The 25,657-nt window shown below is 42.6% G+C and overlaps 1 protein-coding gene across 1 annotated transcript in view; it reads right to left on the bottom strand.

The window, feature by feature from the left end:
- adgrl3.1 (adhesion G protein-coupled receptor L3.1) overlaps positions 1-25,657 on the bottom strand; it is a 108,373-nt gene that overhangs the window by 32,637 nt on the left and 50,079 nt on the right. The window contains exons 6-11 of the mRNA XM_083971532.1: positions 20,777-20,791; positions 18,734-19,522; positions 6,454-6,888; positions 4,856-4,959; positions 3,785-3,970; positions 2,023-2,061 (exon numbers count right to left, since the gene is read on the bottom strand). Coding sequence (XP_083827658.1) covers positions 2,023-2,061; positions 3,785-3,970; positions 4,856-4,959; positions 6,454-6,888; positions 18,734-19,522; positions 20,777-20,791 — 1,568 coding nt within the window. The remainder of the gene's footprint in view (positions 1-2,022; positions 2,062-3,784; positions 3,971-4,855; positions 4,960-6,453; positions 6,889-18,733; positions 19,523-20,776; positions 20,792-25,657) is intronic.

Genomic DNA, 25,657 nt, shown 5'->3' with positions numbered 1-25,657 from the left:
GTGTAAAGACAGAGCTGGGATGGTAAAAGTATGGAAACGGGTGAGAGAAAAGGAAAGAATGGATTTTTTTTTCTTTTACTCGCTTGGCTGAGCTCCGAGAAAGTTCATGTTTTGAAAATGTTTTCATCAGAGAAGCAGGCTTATCTGTCAGCTGTTGTTGGGTTTTGTCTTCCCTGACAGGGTGAGTTTGCAGCTAAATCAGGCTTTAAATTCACAGCATGCCATGTTCTGACCCGCCATCCATAAATAGAGGGCAAATTAGACATTGTCATTGAGCATCACTGTCTCCTCGCTGCCCTCTTTATTGTTTTTCTCGTTCTCTCACATTCCATATTTCTGTTTCTGCGACTCTTCTTGTTCTGTTTAATTTCTGCCCCCTCCCGCATCCCCACCCTCCAGCCCCACCTTACCCCCTTCCCTCTCTTTCTCAGTCTACCTTGCAGGCTCTACCTCCCTCCATCAATCCACCCTACAGCATCAAAGCCTCTCCACACCACCAACTTCATCATGAATAAATTGCCAATTTAGTATACATGAAACGAATCCCCAGTTCCCCAAACGGAGTGAGAGAGGAGGAGAGATGAAGTGAGAGGCAGAGAAAGAAAGAGAGAGAGAGAGAGAGAGAGAGACAGAGAGAGAGAATTCAATTATTTTTTGTCTCCATTAAGAACCCAAACCTCCTGCCCACTCTCCTCACTTGGCAATTAGTGCTGTAGATAATTAACGAGGAGAGGGCAGCACCACGCCACATCCCTAATCACGCACATTTCTATCTGGCAGAGTAAGGGACTGTTGGTATAATTTTGTTTCACATTACTAAGGCTAATTATATAATCGATCACTCCCAGCCCCCTACAGTATCCAAGGTGTGTGGGGGAAACATTTTGATTTGAACTTGTGTCTAGCTTTCTGAAAACCGCCACTCCTTGAAATGCATTATTTATTGGATTAACGGGACGCATCAAAAAAAGCCCGTCTGTTCTGATGTGATGGCATGAGATCATTGTTGAAAATATATTTATATATTATAAGGCGTGCGTGCGAGTGTGCATGCGGGTGTGCGTGTAAGCCTGCATATAGTCCTAAGCCATGTTCTATGATGTGACATTGCTGACTGTTGCTGACGTTAAGACTTTTCAGGGGAGAGTGGAAAAAAGCCTGCATCAGGAGAAAAAGAGCTAGCCCATCAAGGGTGTGTGTGTGTGTGTGTGTGTGTGTCGGGAGTGGGTGCAGAGACAGAAAAAGAGAGACTCTGCAGTCTATGTACAACACATGGATGAAGGAAGGTGGGGTCCTTTGATGCTCTGAATAATGTTTTTAGCTGACCAGAAACATGCCTAAATGATGTTAGATTTTCTGCTCACGGTGTGAGCCCATGGCGTCAACATGAACAAACATCAATACAAGCAGACCAACAAGGACGAAAAATGAATTCCAAAGCCACAAACACAAGCTGGTATTATTTTTAAGGCACTGAAGCCGTGATCAAGCAATATGCAACAGGATATCCATCATACTCAGTTCTCCCTCTCTGATAGAGAAGCAGAGAGGATATTTCACTGAATAGAGATGGATAGCGAGTCATTTGGTTCCAGGTAGGCCTGTTTACAATTCTGCAGACAGAACTGCAAAACAGATGAGTTAATATTGATATTGATCAGGGCCTCTTATCTGTACCATTGATTTGTAAATGCAAAAAAAAAAAACTGAAAACAAAAGAGTGTTAACAAACCCTTTGAGGGGGAGTAAAACTTTAATTATCAGACACCAGCGACTCTGATGCTCGCTGGAGTTCAGGACCAGAACAGACCCGTTAAATGATCGACCTCCTCAAAGAGTTGGGATGCAAATCATAAAACAAGTGATGCAGCGCAGACTTCTATGTCAAGCATTGTAATGTGTGAGCACACACAGACACACTTGCGTTACATATTAACATGCTGAGTGTGAAAAAAATGAAGAAAGAAACACTCTGGATTATGGTGTGGCGAAGTAATCAACAATACCAGGAAGCGGAAATACCTGAGTGAAAAACCTGCAGGATCTTTCTCTCTTCTGAAGCTGCAAATTCAAACAATTCAGCTGTTAGCGACATAACACCTCTCAATCATACAAACACACACATACAGTACACACTCGACGCGCACAAAGGCAGTCACACCCACTTCATTAACATCACACAAAAAGACGGTGGCAGCTGAAATATATTGCTATTCTCCTCACTCGCCTCCTATTTTTTCATTCCATCTCCCATTACCGTCTTTCTTCCCTCCGCTTTCTCCTCTTCCCTTCCTTTTCTCATCCAGATTATTTCCATAATCTCCTCTGTTTCTCCTTTCCTTTTCCTATTCATTCTCAGTATCTACCGTCAAGTAAATTGATGGCATTTATTACTATGCAATTCGTGCATGATTGGTCATATTCGATTTCCTAAGGAAAATTAGCATAATAAGCAGGCATATTACTCAATTAGGTATATGTAATTGGGTCATTATTGAAATCAAGGAGAAAGCTTTCCCTCTTCAATTGAGGACTTTTTTTTTTACAAATTCAACCTTTAACAGGCCATTTGGTCAACAGCAAAACACATATTAATTGATTCCACTTACACATGTTCAAGTGTGTATTCACTCCTTTCATACTGAATTGCTCAGAAGGAGCAGAGGAGATGTAAAGAGCATGATAGAAAAGGAAGGCAGAAAATAAAGCAGACCTAGTGATTCAGACGCTAAAGCTGAAAGAAAAAAGCCAGTGACTGTATAAGAGGTGGCAGCCGCTGTCAATCTGGCTGCTAAACCCCGCCTGTCACTGTTGACCTCAGCAGAGACGATCAAGAAACAGTCCGTCTTCCAGTCAGTCAGTCAATTGGCCAGCCAAGCCAGCCAGTCAGCCTTTCCCCAATGATTTAACTCACTTTAATTGAATGCCTACATGAACAAAGAAATTCTTTCCTTGTCTACCACAGTAGTAAAACAGATCCTTTGCATACTCAGGATCGAGTTTCCATTAATGTGATCCTGGCATACGCGCTCCAGCCTGCCTGTCTACGGCATCCTCATAGCGGTAGCTGTAGCTGAAGTTCGCTGAACAGCGAGCTATGACGTAAAGTGTGTCCCGATCCTGTTTTCATCTCAAGTACTGTATGTTTTAATGAGAATAACTCCCAGGGCGAGACAGAGATTTTATTAAATTTCTGGTCCTGATCTGCAAAGAGTTGAGGAACCCTGCCAAAGACTAAAAGCAGTTATCTATCACCCATAATGTTGAGCAAAACTTGTTACAAAGACTTGCACACAGAGGAGGGCAAAATAATATCTAAAAGCAGCTATTTATCATCTGGAAATCCACAGTGTTATGTATGGCTCTTCATCAAACTCTGCACACAGAGACTTTTCTAACCCCTGAAGAATGAGTGCAAGACAAAAACACCAACCACTGATGCTATTCATCTTACAATCATCTTGAAAGAGTCCCTCTATCCGTTCCCCTTTCTCTCTCTCATCATTCTTTCTTTTATTACTTTTCTTTGTCATTTACCCTCTCATCCTTCCCTGTTCCAGTGCCTGCAAGAAAGTCTCACTCACTCACTCACTCACTCACTCACTCACTCACTCACTCACTCACTCACTCACTCACTCACTCACTCACTCACTCACTCACTCACTCACTCACTCACTCACTCACTCACTCACTCACTCACTCACTCACTCACTCACTCACTCACTCACCATGCATTAACTTCCAAATACAAGTGTGTCTTGAATCTTAAAGCGTGAGGCAGTACCTTGGTGAGGCTGCGGGCAGCGCTGTCCTTGCCCCCGGGGGTGAGGTTCCTGAGCTGGACATCCAGCAGTTCAACCAGCTGGGCCATAGCCCGGACTGTGGATGTCACATCGCCAGGACGCAGAAGCCCTTTGGTCTGCTCTGCCAGCTCCCTGGCTACAATCGCTGCCGTCTCACCCGAGCGAAGCTGGGAGCCAAACACAGTGACGGGGGAACAAAGTCAAGTAAGAGGAAGATTGATGGAGGCAAAGAAGTCAGATGAGGTAAGAAGCAAAGGAAGAGGAGAAAAAGTTAGCGAAAGCATGAAGAGGAAAGTGAGAAAGAGGAATGAAAAGAGTACAGTAATAGACAAGAAATATTTAAGGACAGGAGAAGAAGGACAGTGCAGTGAGAGTTAGGAGTAGAGGAATGGAGGTGGGGGTTGCGAGTGAGGGAGGGATGTGGGACCAAAAAGAATTGAGAAAAAAAAACGAAAAGAAAAATAGGTTAGCTGAAGGGGCAAGAGGAAACCAGTGTTTCATAAAGTGTCCTTAAAGACATTTAATAACTCTTTACAGAAACAACTCATAATTTAGCACCTCTGCTCCAATGCTGATTTCACAGGGACCATTTGCCATGTTTCATCTTTTGAAGAAAATCTCTAAAGCCTTTTGGCTCATGTGAGAACAGACACAAAGCAATAAACTGAAACTGCTGAAAGTAACAAGGCCAGCACTTTCCAGAATAGAAGTATCTTGACGAACCTGAGAAAGTAACATTTTCCATGCAAAACCAATTGATTCTATGCAGATCAGCCTTTCATGGTGCCTGTTAACCTATTATAATGACAGCAGTGTACGACAGATGACCTTATTGGACAATATTATTCCCCCAAGGCTTTATAAAAAAAACTCTCAGATCTCAAACACGAATTAGGGATAACAAATCAAGATGGATATGTGGCCTAAATCTTTCCCTGTGGTCACTGCATCTTCATGCATGAGAAATTGCTGCAGGACTATATCCATAATACAAATCCTAAAACTAGGGCTCAATAGTAGCCATGAGGGCCAGCAGCAGCTTTCAGACTTACTTTCTGCATGATGTGGTTGACCCAGGGTGACGTGCAGTTGCTGAGGTCAGGGCCTTGAGGATCCCAGTATCCCAAATGGGCCATGCACACGTATGTGGCCACGCCTGCAAAACAAGCAAAACAAACAGGGTAAGACAGCACTGACATTCACCAGGAGACACAAAGTCTCTTGAGGTGCCTGGGGTTCACTAAGCAGATTGTGTGTGCAGTGTGTGTGTGTGTGTGTGTGTGTGTGTGTGTGTGTGTGTGTGTGTGTGTGTGTGTGTGTGTGTGTGTGTGTGTGTGTGTGTGTGTGTGTGTGTGTGTGTGTGTGTGTGTGTGTGTGTGTGTGTGTGTGTGTGGATTGCAGTTGGAGGATTGAGGAATCAGCCTTGTCATATGAGCTAACTGATTAAAACGGTAGTGTATTGCGAGAATTTATACTATTTTACCACATTTTCACAGGGCAATACATATATTTCACTTTGTAACAGCCCCCTAAGACCCCTTAGATCCTACTCCTCTCCATCCCACTCAAAATCAAAATCAAAGGGTGGCTGAGCACGCTGTGGAAAAGTTTATCAGGTCTTCCCCATGCACTTCCACTTCCAATTTTCGTCTTTGAGACCCATCTTTTTGAAAATGCTTTTGAGCCTTTGCCGTTATCACTGGGGTAACGTGACTGCTTTAATTTTATTTAGTGTATTCCATTCACCACATTAATCTATTTATTTTCATTTCATTTTAATGATCCAACTGTTGAGGTAAGTCAAGTCAATTCATTTATGGAGCTCATTTAAAAATAACAAACTGATGAAAAATGCAATTAAACAATCAAAATTAACTGACAGTAATTGAAATACACTTTGGTCAGCCTTCATCAGTTTTAAATGTGCTCAATAAACATATTAACTTGACTAAAGGAATCTTTTGGGGATTGGTACATTTCGGTACAGGTTCAGAGGATGGTTCATTTCTCAGTGTTGTTTTCAATTTTCTCAGTATGTTCCGGTATCATTTTTTTTTTACAACTTGGCACTGATTTCTGTTCCTCACTCCTGAACTGAGTCAGTTCTTCACAACAACTGTATGGACAGTGAATTTTTATATAACATTATTAAGGTTCAAAGTTCAGAGCAGCCCACTCTGAGCTTCAAAGCTGCTCTTCAGAAAACTATGGGTGAGGTCACAGAGTCTTCATCTGTTTAAATCTGCAGTCAATAGTCTCACAATATGTGTATCTGGCTTACTAAGTCGAAATGTAATAATTTTCCATAATTGATTGAACTGTTTCACAGCAGTGAAGAAGACTTGATTTCCTGGAAAAGTGTTGTTTTATCTAGGCGTGAAACAGATCCAGTATATTGAGTTTCATCATTTCCAAGACTAGTATTGGAATCTGAGCATCTCCAGATCATAACTACTGTATAGCATTGATATTTTTTACTTTGAGAGATCGGCCCCAAAGAAGACTGCAACAGACAGTGAAGCATAAACACAAAATCCTAATTAGCAACAAAAAAACACTGAACTTTACAAAGATTTCACACAATCTTTACCCACACATTCACTGGTCCACAATGGAATTTCCCCATAATGAACCCATGCATCTTTCTTACCCAGTGTCCCTACTGGACAGGGCTGCTTGGCTGTCTGGCCTTGCTGCGTCCGGGGCCACGATATGTCGGCCGTCACCCTGGGGCTACAGAAGTCTTGTGGAGGCAGAGCAGGGGGCTGTGGGGCGGCTGGAGGGATCTGCACTGGCGGAGAGCGTCCTCCAGCTTTCTGGTTGGTGTCGGGAATCTGATTGGTGTCTGAGGACGAGCCTCCTCCAGGAATCAGGATGGGCTGACGAATCGTGGTGGTGGTTCGGTAGCGCTGTCCCGGAGAGGTGGTGAGGAGAGGCCTTGGGGTGGTGTAGTAAGGAGGGGAACGAGTGGTGGTGGTACGGCTGGTAGACGAGGAGGAAGAACCTCCACCTCCAATTGGACCTCCTCCTCCTCCTCCTCCTCCCCCTCCTCGAATAGGGGGCATCATGGGAGGAGGCCGATAGTCTAAAGAGAAAAGAGAAATAACAGTGTTAGAACTGATGGAAACAGAGCACCTGAGAGTGCAAGAGCTCAAAATTTGAGCAGAGCATCTGCTTTAGCATAAAAATATTATGGCGATCTACACAGTTACATTATCAGGGACTCATTTACACAGCACTAAATAGCTTTGACAGAGAGTAGCTCATGTTTCTAATGACACCCAGTGTCTTTCACCCTCAGTCATTCTGGTCATACAACAGACCTTATTGGGGTTTATCAGTTGCTCTCTAAATCAAAACATCTTTCCAAACAATAAAGTCAGCTATTACAGTTATATTTGTGCCGAAGCGGTTCAATCATTGTACTGACGTATAAATCCAAAATCTCCAGTCATGAGCAACAATTGGATTGTCCTGCAAGTGTGCACAAGGTTGCCAGTCTTCCCTGCGGGACTGGTGCACAGTAGTGGTGCTTGCTGCCTAACCTGGCAGAAAAAAACATTCTTTCAAAATCATGCATGATTTATAAAACCATGACATCACAGCAGGCAGAAAGGCCACTTAAATGCATACGGCGCAGTCTTTTATTGTCAATATTTCATTGTAAAAAGGCTCAATTATTCACATTGACCCCGTTCAGGGGACAGAAATAAAGAATGAAGGGATGAGGTTATAGGAAGAGAGAGGGAAAGAGCACGTGTTTGTAAAGTCTTGCAGTGTCCTCTTGTGAACATACTACATTATACCAATGTGTCTCTCTCCATCTGTTCATTGCTTTCAGTCGCATGTGGTACAAATCAATACTGCAGGATCGAAAGTTGAGTAGACGGAAATAATTATTTACACTTTTCCCTCACTTTCCCTTTGAATTATTTTATTGGCCTCAAATCATTTGGAAGTCATTATGCGTTATATTGCATACAGGTGTAGCCCATTTTCTAAAGCTGCATCTTTTCTTAGTAACAAAGCAGGGAATAGCTTTATCTGTCACTGCGAACACTCGAATATGTAGATTACACTCAAGAACATTTTTAGAAACGTGCAATTACAGAAAACAAACCCACAACCTATGTGTTAAATTTAAACCTGCAGCGGCTCCACATTGTGCTAATTAGTGTGGTTGTGATTAGCGCTGTAGTTAATTTTTACACTTTAAACTTTATTCCTTTGCACCTGGTTAGACACAAGTACAACCGTGTGATCCTTGCTTGCAGGCCTGTACAGTTACAAACTAGAATTACTTGAAGAAAATATTCTTTCCTTCCCTTTGGGAAGTGAGTAATAGGAGTTACAGTTCCTGAGTAATGCCCAGAAGTGTTTCTGCCGAGCATTATGATGTCACAGTGAAGCTGACCTTTGACTGACTACAAAATATCATCACTGTTAAAATATAAAAGATTGTATAAAATGATTGTGGCAGATGTAATGTAAGTCTCTCTGAGAGAAGATCAGGTCACAGTGACCTTGACCTTTGACCACTGACCACAAGAATCATTTCAAGTTGTTGTTTTTTCAGTCCAAGTGAATGTTTGTTACAAATTTGAAAAAAATGTGCTGTGGTGTTGTTGTGGGATGCTGTGAGGTGTGAGATGTGAGATATTGTGTTCTTGGGAATGGGATGGACAGACAGTCCACTTGAAAACATAACGCCTTCAGCCACGGCAGACTTGTGACAACAGTGCTTTGTCTTCCTATTTAAAACCCATGTGTATTTCCTGCACATAAAGTAAGCACACATAAATACACATAAAGGCAAGCACATCAACAAACGGAGGCAAACAAACATAAACATGGAGGCAACTATTTCAGAAAGCAACTCAAATATGAACTCTATTTCATGTTATGCTAGTTTTATAACAGAAATATATAATTTAGAATCTCAGGTTCTGAGTCAAGTCATTGACTGAAGAAAACCAAAATCTGAGAGTGAAATACTCTACTATTCAGAAAGACCGAACCAGGCTGAACTTTGCCTGAAAATATTTTTCTTACCAGCTCCAATGCCAAGCAGCTACTATGAATTAGATTTCCCCTTTTCAAAAGTGTGTGCAATATATCGACATCACGCTACATGATTTCTGGGTAATGAAGTCCTTCGAGCTCTCAAAAGTTCTGCTATCGCTCAATGCCAGTTGGGGTAGCAAACAGCGAGAAGTTACCTTGTTCAGCCTTAAGTCTGCCTTGATGTTAAAACTCCATATGATTTTTGGTGCCTTTCGATTAAAAGCAGGCACTTGTGTTGCTCTGTCTAAAGGACTTGGTGCGCCTTAGGCCATAACATGTACAGTACTACATGCTGGTCATTGACATTGGAAGGTCTTTTCTCAAAGGGAGCTTTCTGTGGTGCTCAAGAAAAGTGATGTGATTATATGAATATTGACTGCATACGGTTAGGCTAAATCCAACATGTGCCTAATCTCCAAGAACCTGCTCTCTGCATGGTCGGATTTGTGTTTGATGTTCATTTAGTTTTTTTCTTTGTGTGATTTAAAAAAAAAATGCAGTTCCTTCCTTGATCATGTGAAGGTGCAAGTGTGGAGAGTGAAGTGTGTGCATGGGTGGAAAGAATTGAGTGGGTGTTTAGTTTGTATTATTTACTGTGAACTGGAGTTGTCCCTTCCTGTGGATTTTAAGTAATTAAAGACTCTGTCGCTCTCTCTGTCTTTCTCCCCTCCTCTGTCAGTCTGTCTGGGTGACTGACAGCCATGTAGCATCCCGCTCCTCCTGTACGTTCTGTTCTCTTCCTCCACAATTCAATGGAGTGTTCCCGTACCTAAACTGTGCTGCTCCACGTTCCTGAATCACTGCCGCCCTGCCTCATGCATTCTCCACGGAACATTGCCATCAATCATGCGTGGCAGCAGTGGCCTAGGGACTAGCTGTCAATCTGCGAGTGTGTACTTACGAAACAGTGTGTGTGTGTGTGTGTGTGTGTGTGTGTGTGTGTGTGTGTGTGTGTGTGTGTGTGTGTGTGTGTGTGTGTGTGTGTGTGTGTGTGTGTGTGTGTGTGTGTGTGTGTGTATGTGAGCCTATCTGCACTCAAACGGGAAGCTCCATTAGGGGCTCTGCCACAACAATAGAAGAGTAATGGTGTGTGTGTGCGCGTGCGTGCGTGTGTGTGTGTGTGTCTGAGGTTGATGTCTGCTGTCATTTGAGTACAGGGCAGAAAACACAGGGGCTGGCAGCTTGGGGTGAGGTAACACAAAAGACTGCAAGCATCACAGACAAGGGGCCACAGCACTTCACTGCCCATGCATCTCTATCTCTCTTCTCTGCTCCTGACAATTTCCACCTGATTTGATCACTTTTTTTTACGTCACTTTTGTTCCCTTCATATCCCTACCTATTTTAACTTCTAGTTCTTAATACACTCTCTCTTATGTGTGCTCGCCCGTGTCTTTACTTTGTCCTCCTTTTCATTTGCTCTTTTGCAGCATTTAGATGAAAAACAAGACTTGTAAAGTGATGAATTTATCACCGACATCACAAAGATGCTGCAAAAGATGCTGTGGGGAACTACAGGAGCGTGACATAACAGCTTCATGAAACATTTATAGAGAAAAAGGCTAGAGGTTGTACTCACGGGGACTGACATATCTCCCTGCGTTTCAGGTTAGGAAGCTGTGAGTAAATGCGTTACGACAACTTCATGATGTCAGCTAACCTAAACGTTGCGCTCTTTGCAGAGACGAATGCCACAAGAACAACCGTGTGACACAAAGCAAAGACACACTCACAAACTCAGTACAAGTTGTTCACTTAAGGATTTTTTACTCTGTGCCCTTCCAAACGCTTGGGGCTGACATATTTTGACAGATGTGCATAAGAAGAAAAACCAGGAATCATATTACATATATGATACATCATCATGTCAACAGCCACTCTGGAGAAATTGAGATGAAATCAAATGCTGGGCACTGGTCTTAAAACCGACATCACATAATCACATTTTTAAATAACGGACTTCCAAACACATTTGGAAGTGTGGGGTGGGGGTGCACTGTAAATGCATGCAAGATGTAATTATTTTTTAATTTAATGAGGTTTGCTCCACTATTTTTCCAGTATTGAATTCAACAATAACCATTAAATATATAAAGAACCCTCAGCCACCAATGTTTTTCAGCTTTTAATTACAGTTTACGTGGGATAATTAATTTGAACAATATTTGTTTGTGTAACGGTAGAACAATATGAGCATATCACAATGATACAAGACCACTCATGGCTGATATGTCCCAATTCTATTCTGTTGGTTAAAATCAAGAGCAAGTTGTGTTGTTTTGTTTCTGGTTACCAAAGCCAAGAATGGACATCAAGTCTCAACCTAACGTGACTGGGAAGTGTTCAAAGTGCTCAGAAAAATAAACATATAAACATTTAAAGGTCCATAACACCTGACAACCCCCATCTGCTGGAGCAGTTACTAGGAATGATGAGTTTGCTTTGCTGCCCATTATTTTCTATTCCATTATATTCTATGTTGTTGTGTTTATTTTGCTGACCTGTAGCGAGCCCAGGGGAAGGTGAGACAATGGCAGGCTGGCAGTAAACTTGTTCCTGAGGTTGTCTATCTGACTGTCACCACACTGGAGGGGCCACAGAGATGCTGTCGGTCAGCCTGGGATGCTAGCACATGATCATCTGACATCTGACTGTGTGTGTGTGTGTGTGTATGTTTGTGTGTGTGTGGGGCAATGTTTTTCTGTGCGGGTGAGACTGATTGTCTCTGCCTTTACTCTGTTGCCGAGAAGGCGCCTGTTGACTTCACATTCGGTAAACAGAGGGATCGTAAATCCACAACACAAAAAGGTGGAAGGCAGGGAGGGAAAACCAACTTCCCCTGGCAACTTTCCCACATTGTCAGAAAGGCAGTGGACAAACACTGGCACTGTGGAAGAGAGGAGGAGTGATACAGAGGCAAAGAGAGAAAAGATTTGACTTAAGAAGAGAGAAGTTTCACAGACTGAGTGTCACACAGTGTCTATTATACATCTTTAATATGCAAGATGATTAGTTTCCTGCAGTTTCCTTAAAAGTTACTTCCTCCTTGCCACTACACACACATACACACACACCATCCTGAACAGTAGGGAGGAATAGATCCAGAGGGGTAACAGCAAAATGATAATCTGACTGGAGGGCACAAAGCTTTCTAGGTTGGATAGTAGCACAGACATTGAATAGGGCTGCATACTGCGATAACGCACTGCCCCTATGGCTGGAGAGCGCACTCACAACACACACGCGCGCGCACGCACACACACAGAGACAGACACTTACTTTGTGCTCACTTTTGCAGCAAGCAACAGACAAGCACGCACGCATGCTGGATTGAACAGAAATTTACTTTTTACTCACTTCTGTGCAATGCAACACACACACACACACACACACACACACAGAGCTCGTGGCGAGTGGCTCGAGCCTGCTGATAAGACAGAATGGAGCACTTCAAAGCAGTGATACTTGGAGATAGAAAACAACCTCAACTAATAGAGCCTCCCTCAAAATGGCTGCCAGGCACAACCACGTTCCACAGCTAATGTTTCACATACAGACACATCACCGCTCAGCCCTGCTGGCTTGCCAGTTGCATATTCGTGTCATCCCTCCGCTGAGGTCGGAGACACCTGCGGCAAGTTTGCCAATTACATGCTTCGTTCTTAATCAGGGGAAGTTCCCTTGTTCAAAGCAAGAAAGCTAATGGGACAGGCCAATTTTTTTTTACTTTTTAATTTTTGTTATTCTGTATAATAATGGAAGGAATCATCAGCATATTCCTTTAAAGTCCTGATTTTGCCCTCTGTTAGTCCAGACAGGCATCAAATTTATGTCAAGCCTGCAAGGACAACAAGCATAAATATACAGCAGGCATCCAGCAAAATCCTATTACTGTGTTAGAATGAGAGTTGTAGCCTCTAGTAAGTGACCCTGTGGCTATTCAATATTTTGTTCCCCATAATTTATCACCATGCCCCATCATTTAGAGATTAAGATGGTATCCACTCTGTTGCCCTCCTGCAATTTCTTTTTTTTCATGATTCAAAAATGAAATCTGAATAGGACACAACTATGGCGACATGCGCTACTCGCTGTTTTCTTCTGTATTTACTTCCTGCGAAGCTGTGGGCTTTCCTTACACCCCTGTCGTCCTGGCTAGGCCTGCTTAATTTGGCATCTGCTGTTTGGCAGAAGGGAGGCAGTGCGGAGGCCAAATGCAAGCAGAGGCCTGGCTGGGGCAATCCAATCGATAAGGACACACTGCAGGCAAGGAACAGGTGCAACAGACTCTGTGAAGCAGAGTTCAGTCTCTGCTGAGATGGCCGTGTCGTAATCTATTTGGGAAAAAGGGAGATGGGTGGAGAGGAGGAAGGTAGAGAAACAGGCAGTGGGGGACAGAGGTGGGAGCAGGAGGGTACTGTAGACTTAAGTTGTGAAGGACACCATCTTTACTTTATTTTGATGAGACTATAGATGTATGACTTTGAAATGAGAGCCAAGAGATATATTATGAAAAGTTCTGAATCTGAGACCAACAACTTCATGATTGCTTTTTTCAATTTTTTTATATTCTCTCCCAAAATTAGAAGTAAAAAATATAAATTAAAAAAAAAATACTGAATATTTTTTCTGCGGGTGAGTTCCCAGTGGTGAGAACAACTTAAAGATTTCACAAACTGTACACAACCTCAACACACACAAAAAACTTGGTGCGACATAAGGGTCTCCACTCAGGTCATTAACTATTGTTATTCTCTCAGGAAATGTTGAAGAGGGGAAGGGAGGGGAGAGTAGAGAGTAGAGGAGAGGAGAGAAGAAGAGAGGGGGCAAAGACAATAGATACTCCATGCTTGACTTCCTTAGGAAATGGAACTCTGTGTTCAGGCCATTAAGAGTTCAAAGGTGAACCTTTAAATTTCCGTAAACTGACAGAGTGGCTAGTGTGGCAAGTAGAGGTCACCCCTTTATGTACCTGTGTATTTAATGGATTACAAAGAATTCCCTTGATTTATTTTGTAAATTACAACTGAGGACTTTTGACTTCTTTATAAGCACTGGGTTTGTATTAATTGACTTTTCAAAAGTCTGGTAAAATGTATTCAAACAGTGACCACTAGTGTATTTGACTCTCACATACACACAGCTCTTCTCCTTTGCACTGTTCTATGTATTGATAGGAGTAGTATGTATATTTTTCATTGATCACTATTTTGTGCAACATTACTTAGAGATAGCCATACTATATATGAGTGTAAGGTTTGGTGGTTGATACTGATTCACTCAACTGTAGAAGCAGCCCACGTGTGAAAACACTGAAATAATCTTGCACAGAAGGAATGCTCATGCATGAGTTGTTCTGATAAAGTTGAGGTCATTAATATAAAATTCTTGGTATCTATTGTAAAACAGTGTGTTATTGTTTCCTTCTGATTAACATCTATGTACTGCAGAACAAAAATATCTCCGGGGTGGCTCGTTCCAAATTTCTTTTTATACCAATTTCAGTGTGTTGGTTTTTATCCTGGAGAATATGCAGATCAGATTATCTCACCAGAACGTCAGGACTTAAGTAGATCATCACCTTAAAGAGGCAAAGTGAAACAGCACAAGAACATTAAGTATTTGTAAGACCCTGAGCATGTGAACATTTGCACCAAAGAAGAAAGAACAAAAAAAGGTTGGTGGCAAAAGAAAGTGAGGAGAGAGAGAGAAAGCAAGAGTGAGACACGGATGGAAAGGCCGTGTGTACAAAATGGGATCTATTCATTTATAGCCCTGTTTGCCCCTCCCCTCCCAAAGATGCAGATAACATGAATAATTTTGCGACTTTGTTGGGAAAACTTTCCTTAGTGTGGCAGACTGGAGGTAATAAATAATTCAAATGTTTCATTGGAGCCATGCCGCTTGCGTAGGGCAAGCCTCTATAATATGCATGTAAGAAGACATGATGAAACAAGTCCATAAACAGTAGAGAGTGTTTGGGGAGTGTGGGGTAGGAGGAAAGGGTGATGCAGAGAAAAATGACTTTGACTCTGTCTTTATGAAGGCATCTATGAGCTAGGCCTCTATAATATATACATCTAAGAACACTCGATGAAATGGCCTTGTGTGATGCGGAAGAGGGGTTGGGTGCAGAAAAGGAGGACAGATTAGGCAGGAGATAAGGACGACAGAGTGGAAAACACTGAGAAACACAGAGTAAAAGAGAAAGATATATGAGGAGGGGAAATATTGAGATTCCTGCCATTGTGAATGTTTGTGTGAGAGACAGAGATAAAAAAAATGAGGATTTAACAGACAAAGAAGAAACACAAACAGACATGTGAAACAATAAATGTAGAGAGGCAGTGCACTTTCTTCTTAAGTACCAGGGGAGGAAGAATATGCATTTCAAAAACATCATTTTCAGCTGCATGCTGCATCAACGATATGATGGAATACAGGGGAGGAAATCTTTATATTATCTGTCGGCCTAAGGTGAACTAAACCTGATTTTTTTCTCTCTTTTCCTTCTTCTTCTTCATGTTAGACATTTACATTTTTCAATACCAGGGTCAATGCCATACTTTATTCAATGCTGTATACTTTGAGGTGAAAATAAGAAAAACATCTCAAGCATCTCATCTTGAGTCATAGTACAGAATAAGTAAAGTTATGACTTATGATACATATATAAAAGTATTGACTTTGATCAAGCAGCAACCTCTATGGCGGAAAAACGAAGCCAAGATGCGAGTACCTACAGTAAAACTGCAGTTGTTTGACTGGCTGCTTGAGGGTGGTCCCAACAGTGAATCGCCACTGGCTCCAAAGTTAAAATCCCCAAACTATCCAGGAACGAGCAGAAATAAACATGTTTACTGCCTGGTACAAAAACAGTTTTGGTCATATACCTAACCCTAATTAAGGGTTTGCCACGTTGAGTGACAGATGGGTGAGCGTATGGTTGCTACAAACTGGTATTCACCGAAGTCTTGGCTCCTCCTCTTGGCTCTAAACTCCAAACTGGATTAGCCAAGAGTTTGGTGAAACTGGACACTGCCAAGATGGCAGCAGTAAAGCAGCCCACTCTGAGCTACAAAACCATTCTTCAGAATCCTATGGGTGACGTCATAGAGGCTACGACCACCTTCATCCCATGTATATTAGGGATGATTACAGTGGGTAATCTTTAAAGTGTGCCAAAGTAAAGTGTACACATTCAGATGTTTGTACACTGGCCTCTTCTAAACTGTCCAATGTTACCAAATTAGACAGACACAACACAGTAATTGGTGCTCTCCAAGTCGGACCCAAATTACACAAAGTCCAGAGTGGCCTGCCTCTGCCTCCTCCTACTCTATGGCCCATTTCCTGTCACATTTCATATCTTTTAAGAAGTCCATTTGAGCTGAAACAAAAGCAGGGCAAACATTACGCTACATCAGTAATGAGTGGAAACCCTCAGAATGGCCCCTTTCCTTGGCCTGTTTCCTGAACTGGCTACGGAAAAAGGAAAAGGAATAAAACACCGGACTGTAACACAGCATGTCTGACTATAGTCACTATTCAATATGTGCTTGATACATTTACGGTGAATTCAAACTGCCCACTGCTTCTTTAGAGGGACTGAAGGGCCGGCTATAACAACAAAATAAAACCTCAATGAATCGACTTATCACCTCATTTTCCGAAGAATGAGGAAATCATGCAGTTCAGGTAGTTAATTTATTCCTTGTCCTCATTGAGTGAGGGAGCGGAGCGAGGAGGAGAGTACAGGAGTGAGGCGGCATTGATTGTATGTATTTATCTCCCACTGGTCAGCAGTCTGCCTTGTTGCTGGGCACTGGAGGTCATTCTCCACATTGAATCCCCATTGATCTCCTCTTTAGAGCCTCCTGAGACACCCAGAGCTCCATTATGAGAGTGATCACACTCAAGTGCACACCAATAAACACGTATGCACACTCATGAATAGAGAAACACAAACTCATACCGTTAAGTACATTAGCACACTAGCTCATTGGCATGCACATCATTATACATGCATAAACACAGACATACGCACATTTTCACAGCACAACCTCCCTTCATAGACCGACACACACACACTTCACGCACACTGATCGGTAGAAACCAAGTTTAATGCTGCTTCTCTCTATAATTCCTTGTACTGTGCCTCCTAACTGCGTGTAAGAGCATGTGTTAATTCAGACATCATTTAATAAGACACGCAGCCAGACTGCCTTGACCACTCCATAGAAAGGTGCTGAAAGGCAATTACACTGGGCAAATAGCCCTTCAGGCTCTAGGGGCCTAAGCCCTTCGAACCAGGGGAAGAGAGGAGTGGAGGGGTGAACTTTAACGTCACCCCAGAGTTTAAAGGAGAGTCGCTCTGGGTTAGACTGTGCCAAGCCTTTCATACAGAAACACAAGTCAACCTGCATCGTGGATGATCCATCTGAGCTGCATTTAATGTGCATCTTACAGTAGATTAAAGGGCATATCTTTTTTTTTTTTTTTTTAATCAAACTCACCTTTAATCTCCATTTTCTTTTACATCCGACCTTCCAAGTGTGAAAGTTTTGTTTCCGACTGAAAGTTCTGCCACCAACCAAATATAGAGATGACCTGAATTATATATGTGTGACTCAAATAATTAAAGAGGCGAAATTTTGAGCAGCAATAACTTACATTTAGGCCATCTCCATATTACTGGCCATGCTGCTGTGGCAAATGTATTGCCAAACAGCCTCATATTAACACAGTGGATTAATGTAAATTCAATATTCACTCTCCTTTTTGCTTTATTTATATCAAGTACTTTGGGAAATATTTTTGCTTCTGCTTGCTAACTTTGTCTGTTTGGTGCTGGGCAGGTTATGCATAGTAGCTTTATCAAAAGGTTTTTGCTAAAAATCAGTTGAGTGCTGTTGCTGGGAGCAACAAGAGCGCACCAAACCAGTAAAATTCACAACACAATTGAGTCATAATTCTATGTGTGTTCATTACCACAAGCAGCCCTGTCGCACAGAGAGTTTGTGATTTATCAGTGAAATATGGAACTGCATTTCAGTCAAACAAAGGCTGAAGTGTCTTCAGATTGTCATCGTATTCATATGTCCTGTATGAAAGCGCTATTAGTTCCTCCTTTCTGCTTAAGCTCTTGGCTCCATTCACAAGGAATGAATTATGATCTCTTGAGCAGCCAAGGAAACTAAAGGCAAGGCTGGCAAGTGGTACAGTTAAAGGAAAAAGGCTTTTACAGTATGCAAGACTCAGCATAACATCAGACATTCCTCTAAAGGTAGACATCAAGGTAGTCTTTATGATGTCTCTGTGAATTACTCCTTGCTTGACTAATAAAGTACAACCATTTCCACAAATAGAAACTGTGCTGACATCTGTAATTTCAATGACACTGCTGTGCCCGGAAGTCGCTCTTTAAAGATTCTAAAGGTTTTTTTTTTTTTTTTTGGGGGGGGGGGGGGGGGGGGGGGGGGGGTTTGAAGGCTGAAAACATGCAGATACCATGGGTGGGGTGGCAGGGGGAATAGTCATAATTGAGAACCGTAACAGCACAGATGGTGCATTTCTTTTTCTTCCTTTTTAAGTAATTTTCTGAATTAATTATTGGAGGAAGATTAGTAGCTGTAAGTATCCCTTATGTCACAACAAAAAAGCATTTATCATTAAAACGAAATTAAAACATGACTAATATGACAAGGTATTTCATTTGACAATAAAAAAATATATATCACAGCGTGTCCAATAAATTTAGTAGGGAATAGTACTCTTTCTTCTTATTAGAAAGGTGCTTAGTTAGAAATCATGTGGAAAAAGACATGAACAATGGGGAGGGAGGAGGAGGAAGAGGTGGGACCTACCATTGTTGCCGAAGTCCAGCGAATACTTGACCACATGGTAGTTATTCCACACGTACAGCAGGTTGTCCCTGGGGTTGTAATCCACTGCAGCGATGTACTGGTAGGAGTTGGGGAACGGTATGTTGACCGTCATCTCCTTGCTCTTATCAGTGTTGTACATGTAGTCAATTTTGTTCCCCGTCCCTTCGTTGTCGTCGTCTTCATAGACGGTTTTGACGACGTACAGGACTCCGCAGATCATGAAGGCGTTGGAGGCCGAGCGTTTGTCGTAGCTGGTGTCCCAGGAGCCTTCGATGCGCAGGGTGTAGGGGTTCAGCTGGCTCACCACGATGCGCCCGTTGTTCTGCTCTGTCGCGTAGATCACCCAAAGTCCATTCTCATCCACCGCTAGGTCGATGTCTGACTTGCCCCCCCAGCGGTAAGGTGAAGTGTCGTGGTAGTTGGCGTTGGCGATTATGGCCTCGCCGCTCTTGATGCGTGTGCGTAGGTCAAACTTTACAATGTTGCGTGTGCGCTCCTTGTTGAAGAAGAGCGCGCCATCGTACACCACAAAGCCAGTCCCATCCACGCGATGTGGGAGTTTGTAAGTGGTGGTGGGACGGCCTGCGATGAAGTCTTCCTTTGATGAGTACTCTGTCAGCGTGTCTGTGCGGTACGGCGTCCAGGGCATGTAGTAGATCTTGTCCGAGGCCTGCAAGGGGTCTTTGCACCAGGCGCCAGACTGGTGATCTGACTCGAATAAATGCTCACTTTGGTAGACTCCTCGGAGAATGCCGGGGCAGAGAAATACTGAGGAACAAATAACAACAGTTTCACATTAGATAAGCTTTTGTGCAGTTGCTGTGAAGTGTCAACTATTCTCTAAAGATTCCCTGACAGTGCGTGTGATGTTTGCCTCTTTTCATAAATGTTACACTGTGTTTTAACTTAACCTTAACCGCCAGTGAGTGACGATGACATGCTATGCTTATTGTGTTGTAATTCGGATGTTGTATGGTCCCTGTCATTCGTAGGCACAACAGCATAGCAGCATACCTCCCATTCAACAGATAATACCCTGCTCTCACAGCTGAGAGAAAATGGCACATTTTGTCCTAGCCCCCCCCCCTCCCCCGTTCCCTCTATTCCCATTTCTCCCTCCCTTCCCGACTCCTCATTAGTCTCATAGCTCTTTCTTCCTCTCTTTCCCTTCTATTTCTGTCAGAAACAACCAACTGTAGTGTACTTTTATCGCCTGCTGTTTCTCCAATTGTTACAATATTTCATTTCCCACCCCATGCTCGGTGTTCCCGGATTGGAATACTGGGGTCATGTTTTACGAGTGATGTGGGAGATGCAGTAAATTCTGGGAAACCAGTGCGACCGGAGTCATAGGGACCTTTGTAATTTAACTGGAATGTTGTCACACACACACACACACACACACACACACACACACACACACACACACACACACACACACACACACACACACACACACACACACACACACACACACACACACACACACACACACACACACACACACACACACACACACACACACACACACACACAGCATATACACACACAGACGGGCCAGATGTGCATTGTGGTTTTCCCATTCATCTCAGTAATATAATTCCAGATCCCACGCGAACGCCTGGGAATATTGATTGAATTTTCATTGGCTAGTTAAAGCACTGGCATCATTTTCATATCATGGGGAAGCATTTGAAATATTAAATGTCAATGTAATTCTCCGTTCATCAGCTCATCATAAAAATGCGCTCACCCCGTGGAGAGTTTGTTAAGTGACATTCTAACATGATACCATGGAATAATATGGATCTAGAGTGTGTCTAATGAAAACCAGTGTTTCCAAATTGCCTCTATATGCTGAGATCAAGCTGTCTTAATATAGCTGCAGTGACTTTGAAAAGCGATGTCACTCTGCCACGAGGTACAAAAGGCTTCAGGCGCTGGCATCAAAAAGTGACATCCAACCCCGGCTTTTGAGCATGTGTGCATGTGTGAATGTGGGTCTGCGTGTTTCAGACTTACCTTTTTGTTCTACTTCTGCATGAGCCATAGGCAAAATATTTGAAGAAAAAAAAAAGAGGGAGAGAGAAAGAAAGAGACAAGAGACAAAAATAGATTAATGATGCAATAATAAGGAAATCATGATAATACAATCTCGGATCTCCATAATCGTTCTCATATTTCATCCTAACCTTGTGAGCGTGCCAGGATGCTCTCCATGTGTGATTGGTAATAACATTACATAAGCGTCTGAGGAGACTGCGCTGCAATGGGGAAGCTATCTGACAGTAATGCATCTCACATATGTCACACACACACACATGCACACACATATGGGGGAACAGACACAAACGTGCCAATGCCGACAGACAGGGAGGGTAGTGGGATACAAAGAGTAAACACACAATACTATCTATGACATAACAACCAAAAGCGCACACACACACACACACACACTCTGGTGGTTTACTCGGTGGTCCTATGCATGGTGAAAGACAGAATACAGCAACAGAAGATGACCTGAGATAATGAGCTCTTTAATGTATGCTAATAGCAACTGAGCAATGAAAACCAGAAAATTGATTTGATTACAGGGATTGCATTTCAGTGGACTAGCCAAAACTGCCACATTCTGACGCACAGTGGGTGAGCTAGTGCTTTGTGTATATGTCACCTACTCCGTGTGACTTTGTGTGTACAAGCAATCTGCGTGTGGAGGTGGAAGAATACTGAATGCACTGGTTTGCTTTAACCCCAACAACCGATTCCCTGTCTATTATATTCAGAGCGTTATCCTTGGAGGTGTGACGGAGGGTTGTTCGTGTCGCCCCACAATGAAATGTGCACACTTGCTCGGAGCCTCTTAAACATATGAATTCCATTCCACCTTGCTCCCCGGGGGACCGAGAGGAATGTGAACATGGCAGAAACCTAATCCTGCAGGCAGTGCCCTTGTGTCTCAAGTCCCGTTAGAGACCTGCTGAATGGAACTGGTCCCCCGAGAGGAGAGGAGAGGAGAGGAGAGGAGAGGAGAGGAGAGGAGAGGAGAGGAGAGGAGAGGAGAGGAGAGGAGAGGAGAGGAGAGGAGGAAAACATTTGGACTACATGTTTATATATAGCACAAATGTACTACATATTGCACAGTACATGCATAAATTCTTTAACACATTAAAGCCGAAGCTCATCACCAACCGCAGGATGTACACAAACACATGTGACACACAGACACACGTGAGTGCACACAAACACACACACACACACACACACACACACACACATACACAAGCAACCATTAAATCCTAGGCTCATGAAAAATGCATGGTAACTGGTGCGGCTTAGCACAACTCCCGATAAATAAGCAATCTCTGGAAGGAGATCGTGTTAAACCTAAAACAAGCGTGGATGTGTGGTGTGTATGTGTGTGAGAAAGTGCATGTGTGAGAGGGCTGCCACGAGTTAAGATAGAAAATGGTTCACCACAAGGAAGCAGTTCCCTTGTGAGAAAAGCTGGAAAAGAAAGCAGATAGTGTGTCTGAACAGAGGTGTGTGTGTGTGTGCGTGTGTGTAATGGAAGGACAGATGTCGATGTACCAAATGCACACACATGCACGCACATATACTGTAGACAATACAAAAAGACACATTGTGGTTAAGAAGACGGGGATTAATGACACCGAACAACAAGGACTGCACATCACCTGAGGCTCTGATACAACCTCCCAGACACGATACGAAAACACGCAGGGTTCAAGGTTGCAAGCAGGTAATAGATTTTAAATGAAAATGTGTGGAGGCAACAAGTATACCAAATGGCACATAAAATGTCAAACAAATGTCATTCAATTTGTATTGTTGCTCGTTGTTTCACTAGATTATCGGATGCCTCTGTTGGTGAGCTCATTGCGGGATCTTTCCTCTTTTGTTTTCTTTGAGGCATCTGTTTTTAATCTCCATGACAAGGGTAAGAAATGAAAGTTTTTCACAAATCACAGTCATTCGTCTTTCAGTGCGCAGGACTTGACAGGGTGAATATAGGTTGGTGAGACATTTGTTGAAACCTCCAGCTTTTGTCAAGGTTAGCTCAAGCATGCACAATGGCTCAAGAGATGAGAAGTCTTTTGTATTAATTCAGACACTGCGAGTGGCTATAAGAGGAGCAGAGAGAATATGGTCGATGACAACTTGCCAGAAAATGTCCTTGTTTCCACAAAAACGTCAACAAGAAAGCATCTTCTCTCAATCTTTCTCTCATAATTGAATTCTGCAGAGGTGCGGCATGTTATATCTATCCCGTATCTTTGACTGATCATTTCGAAAACCACTAAGACTGCGCTACCAAATACTTAGCTCCACAGCTGCAGAAGACAAAGATTATTTCTTGTCAATTATGCCAAGCAAGGGCTTTGAATGAATATTAGAAAACAATAGCAGAAAAATAAGACTAACAGCAATGCCCTGTTGTGAGGATGTGTCGCCTGTCTAGTTTCACATTCATTAAAAATCATATAAATATTCATTAATATCTTCGTGAGTATCTTTTCAATTTTTGCAAATTTCTGAAATCAGATGAACAGATGTACCCCGGATGCCTTCGCTGTCTTTTTTTCCTCTTTCTTTTCATTTCTATCTCTTATACACACACACACAGACTTACAGCAGCAGTGTTAATCTGGCTGTGCTGCGGTGTAAAGATAATTAGCATTTTTATTGAAAACGTATGGTTTATTAAGGAGGTATTCGTCGAGGAGGAAAGGCAGTCTGTGCGCTCATGAGCATGTGTTACGGGTGTGTGCGAGTGGGGCGCGGGCACAGTATATTGTGCGTGTCTGTGCAGACAGCGAGTGGCGACAGCAGCCTCACCACTATTATCTCTGATCTCCAATCAGCTCAGCCAGGCTAAAACCCAAGGTCATTTATGGACATAGACATTTTCATCTTTCTCCCTCCATTATTTTCTCCTTTCTCCCCGTCCGCTCATCCTCACCTGCCATTCTCTTCCGTCATTTCAAGCTCTGCCTTTCTCCTTTTTCATTCTCTCCATTACGTCCTCCATATTTCTACCACTGTCTTTTATCAGTTAATTTATTCTTTCTGTTCCTCGTCTGCTGGCCTCGTCTAACCTATTTCTCTCTATCTCTGTTTCAGCTGTCGCTCTTGCTCTCTGGCTCCCTCACTCTTTCTCTCTCCTTCTGTCCTTCTGGTTCCCTTCCATATTCTCTCGCTCTCTCTGGGTAACACAAAAACGCCTGCATATGTAGCTACACACACACACACACACACACACACACACACACTGACACATACATTTACTGTACATACACATTGAGAAACCCATAGTGAAATGCATGCACACGCACACAGAAACACAGGGGAAAATTTCTTGGCTTTGAGTGATTGTTTCCACGACAACGTGCGCACACATACAGACATAAAACCTTACACACAAACAGATCTTCTCATGTCATCATGATGAAGCTATTCCAAGGGTCCAATCTGACAGAAGTCTTTAATTGGACAGACAAGAAGGTGATTTTATCTTTTAATTAGCTTTCCTACAGAGCCAAGTTCTATTGTCCAAAATAGACTGCGTGGGTATTGCATAACATATCACTGGCTTTTCTGATTAATACACTAAATGTGGTAATAGGCTAATTGCTTCATAACGGTGGTTGCCAAGCCAGGGTCTACTGCATGAAGATGAGGAAATGGATAGACCTCGTCCCAAGGGTTCTTGGCTTTTTTTTTTTAATGAATGAACATGAATGAAACAATGCTTATCATCATATATCTTTCTTCTGTAGCATATAGCATATTTGTAGAGATTAAACATATTCTGTGCGAGAGCTGCCTCGGAGAAGCCGTCTGAACGGCAGCGTGCTAATGTATGGATATTTATAGTCTGCCTGCAGTGCGATGAGCAAGTATACACAGGTGGCTAATTACTGCCAAAGCTAGCTGGCTAGTTTGGCACACGACTGCCACACACTCATAGCACAGAAAGCTGGAGAGGGAAAGTGAGAGAGCACTTGATTTTTAGCATTGGAAAGAGGCCAAAAACCTGCAGTGCAGGGAGGAGAGATGAAGAGTTGGGAAGGTAATGCAAGCCAAAAGTCCTCAAGAAAAAAAGAATCGAGGGACAAAATCTCCCTGAAAACTGAACCGGCGTGCATAATTAAATTACCTGTTCTACAACCCACTTTGAGATTTGTTTACAGTATCTATGTAGTGGGGAAACATACCAGCCCCACCTGAACGTCAGCGAAAAGTACATCTGGAGTATGAAGTGGGGTCTCTTCGGAACTCAGCTCATTTTCTGTCTGCGCAATAAGTTTGTGATTAGCAACGGCTGGCCTCAGAGGTGATCGCTAGGGGTCAGGTGTTTACACTCAACAGTCGGCACTACCAGCGTGCTTAATGTCACGGGAGACCTATCTGAGTTATGGATGTCCCTTGATGTTATAGTCATTTGAGTGCACTAAAACCAACACACCCTTCTAATGTAAATATGATGATTTGTTAGTTGTTGCAGTGTTTTACGGATGTCAGGGTGTCACATATTTCACAGAACAGGCTCTTTTTTATTGATCTGTCTTGATTTAAGGCAACGTTTTGATAGGTATTACACCATTTAATGCCTAACAAAAAATGTATCATTCACAACAAGGCAGCTGACGGCATTGATTGTACTGTAGACGGCTGGATCTCTGGCCTGAATGTCAGGGAATACAAGTATCTTGTTCGAGGGTTTAGACATTATTTCACCTTTCAAGGAAAATTGATTTCATAAATATTTCAGCATTGCGATATGAGGGTTCTATGAAGAGTCGAGCCATGTGAAAAACTTGACGTATTCTCAAACAAAACAAGGTAAAGTGTCGAGTCAGAGTATACATGTACAAGCAC

The sequence above is a fragment of the Trachurus trachurus genome (genome assembly GCF_905171665.1).
Source record: "Trachurus trachurus genome assembly, chromosome: 1".
In the NCBI taxonomy this organism is placed as follows: domain Eukaryota; kingdom Metazoa; phylum Chordata; class Actinopteri; order Carangiformes; family Carangidae; genus Trachurus; species Trachurus trachurus.
The sequence above is the reverse complement of the archived record's forward strand: the minus strand, read 5'-3'. Positions and strand labels throughout refer to the sequence as shown.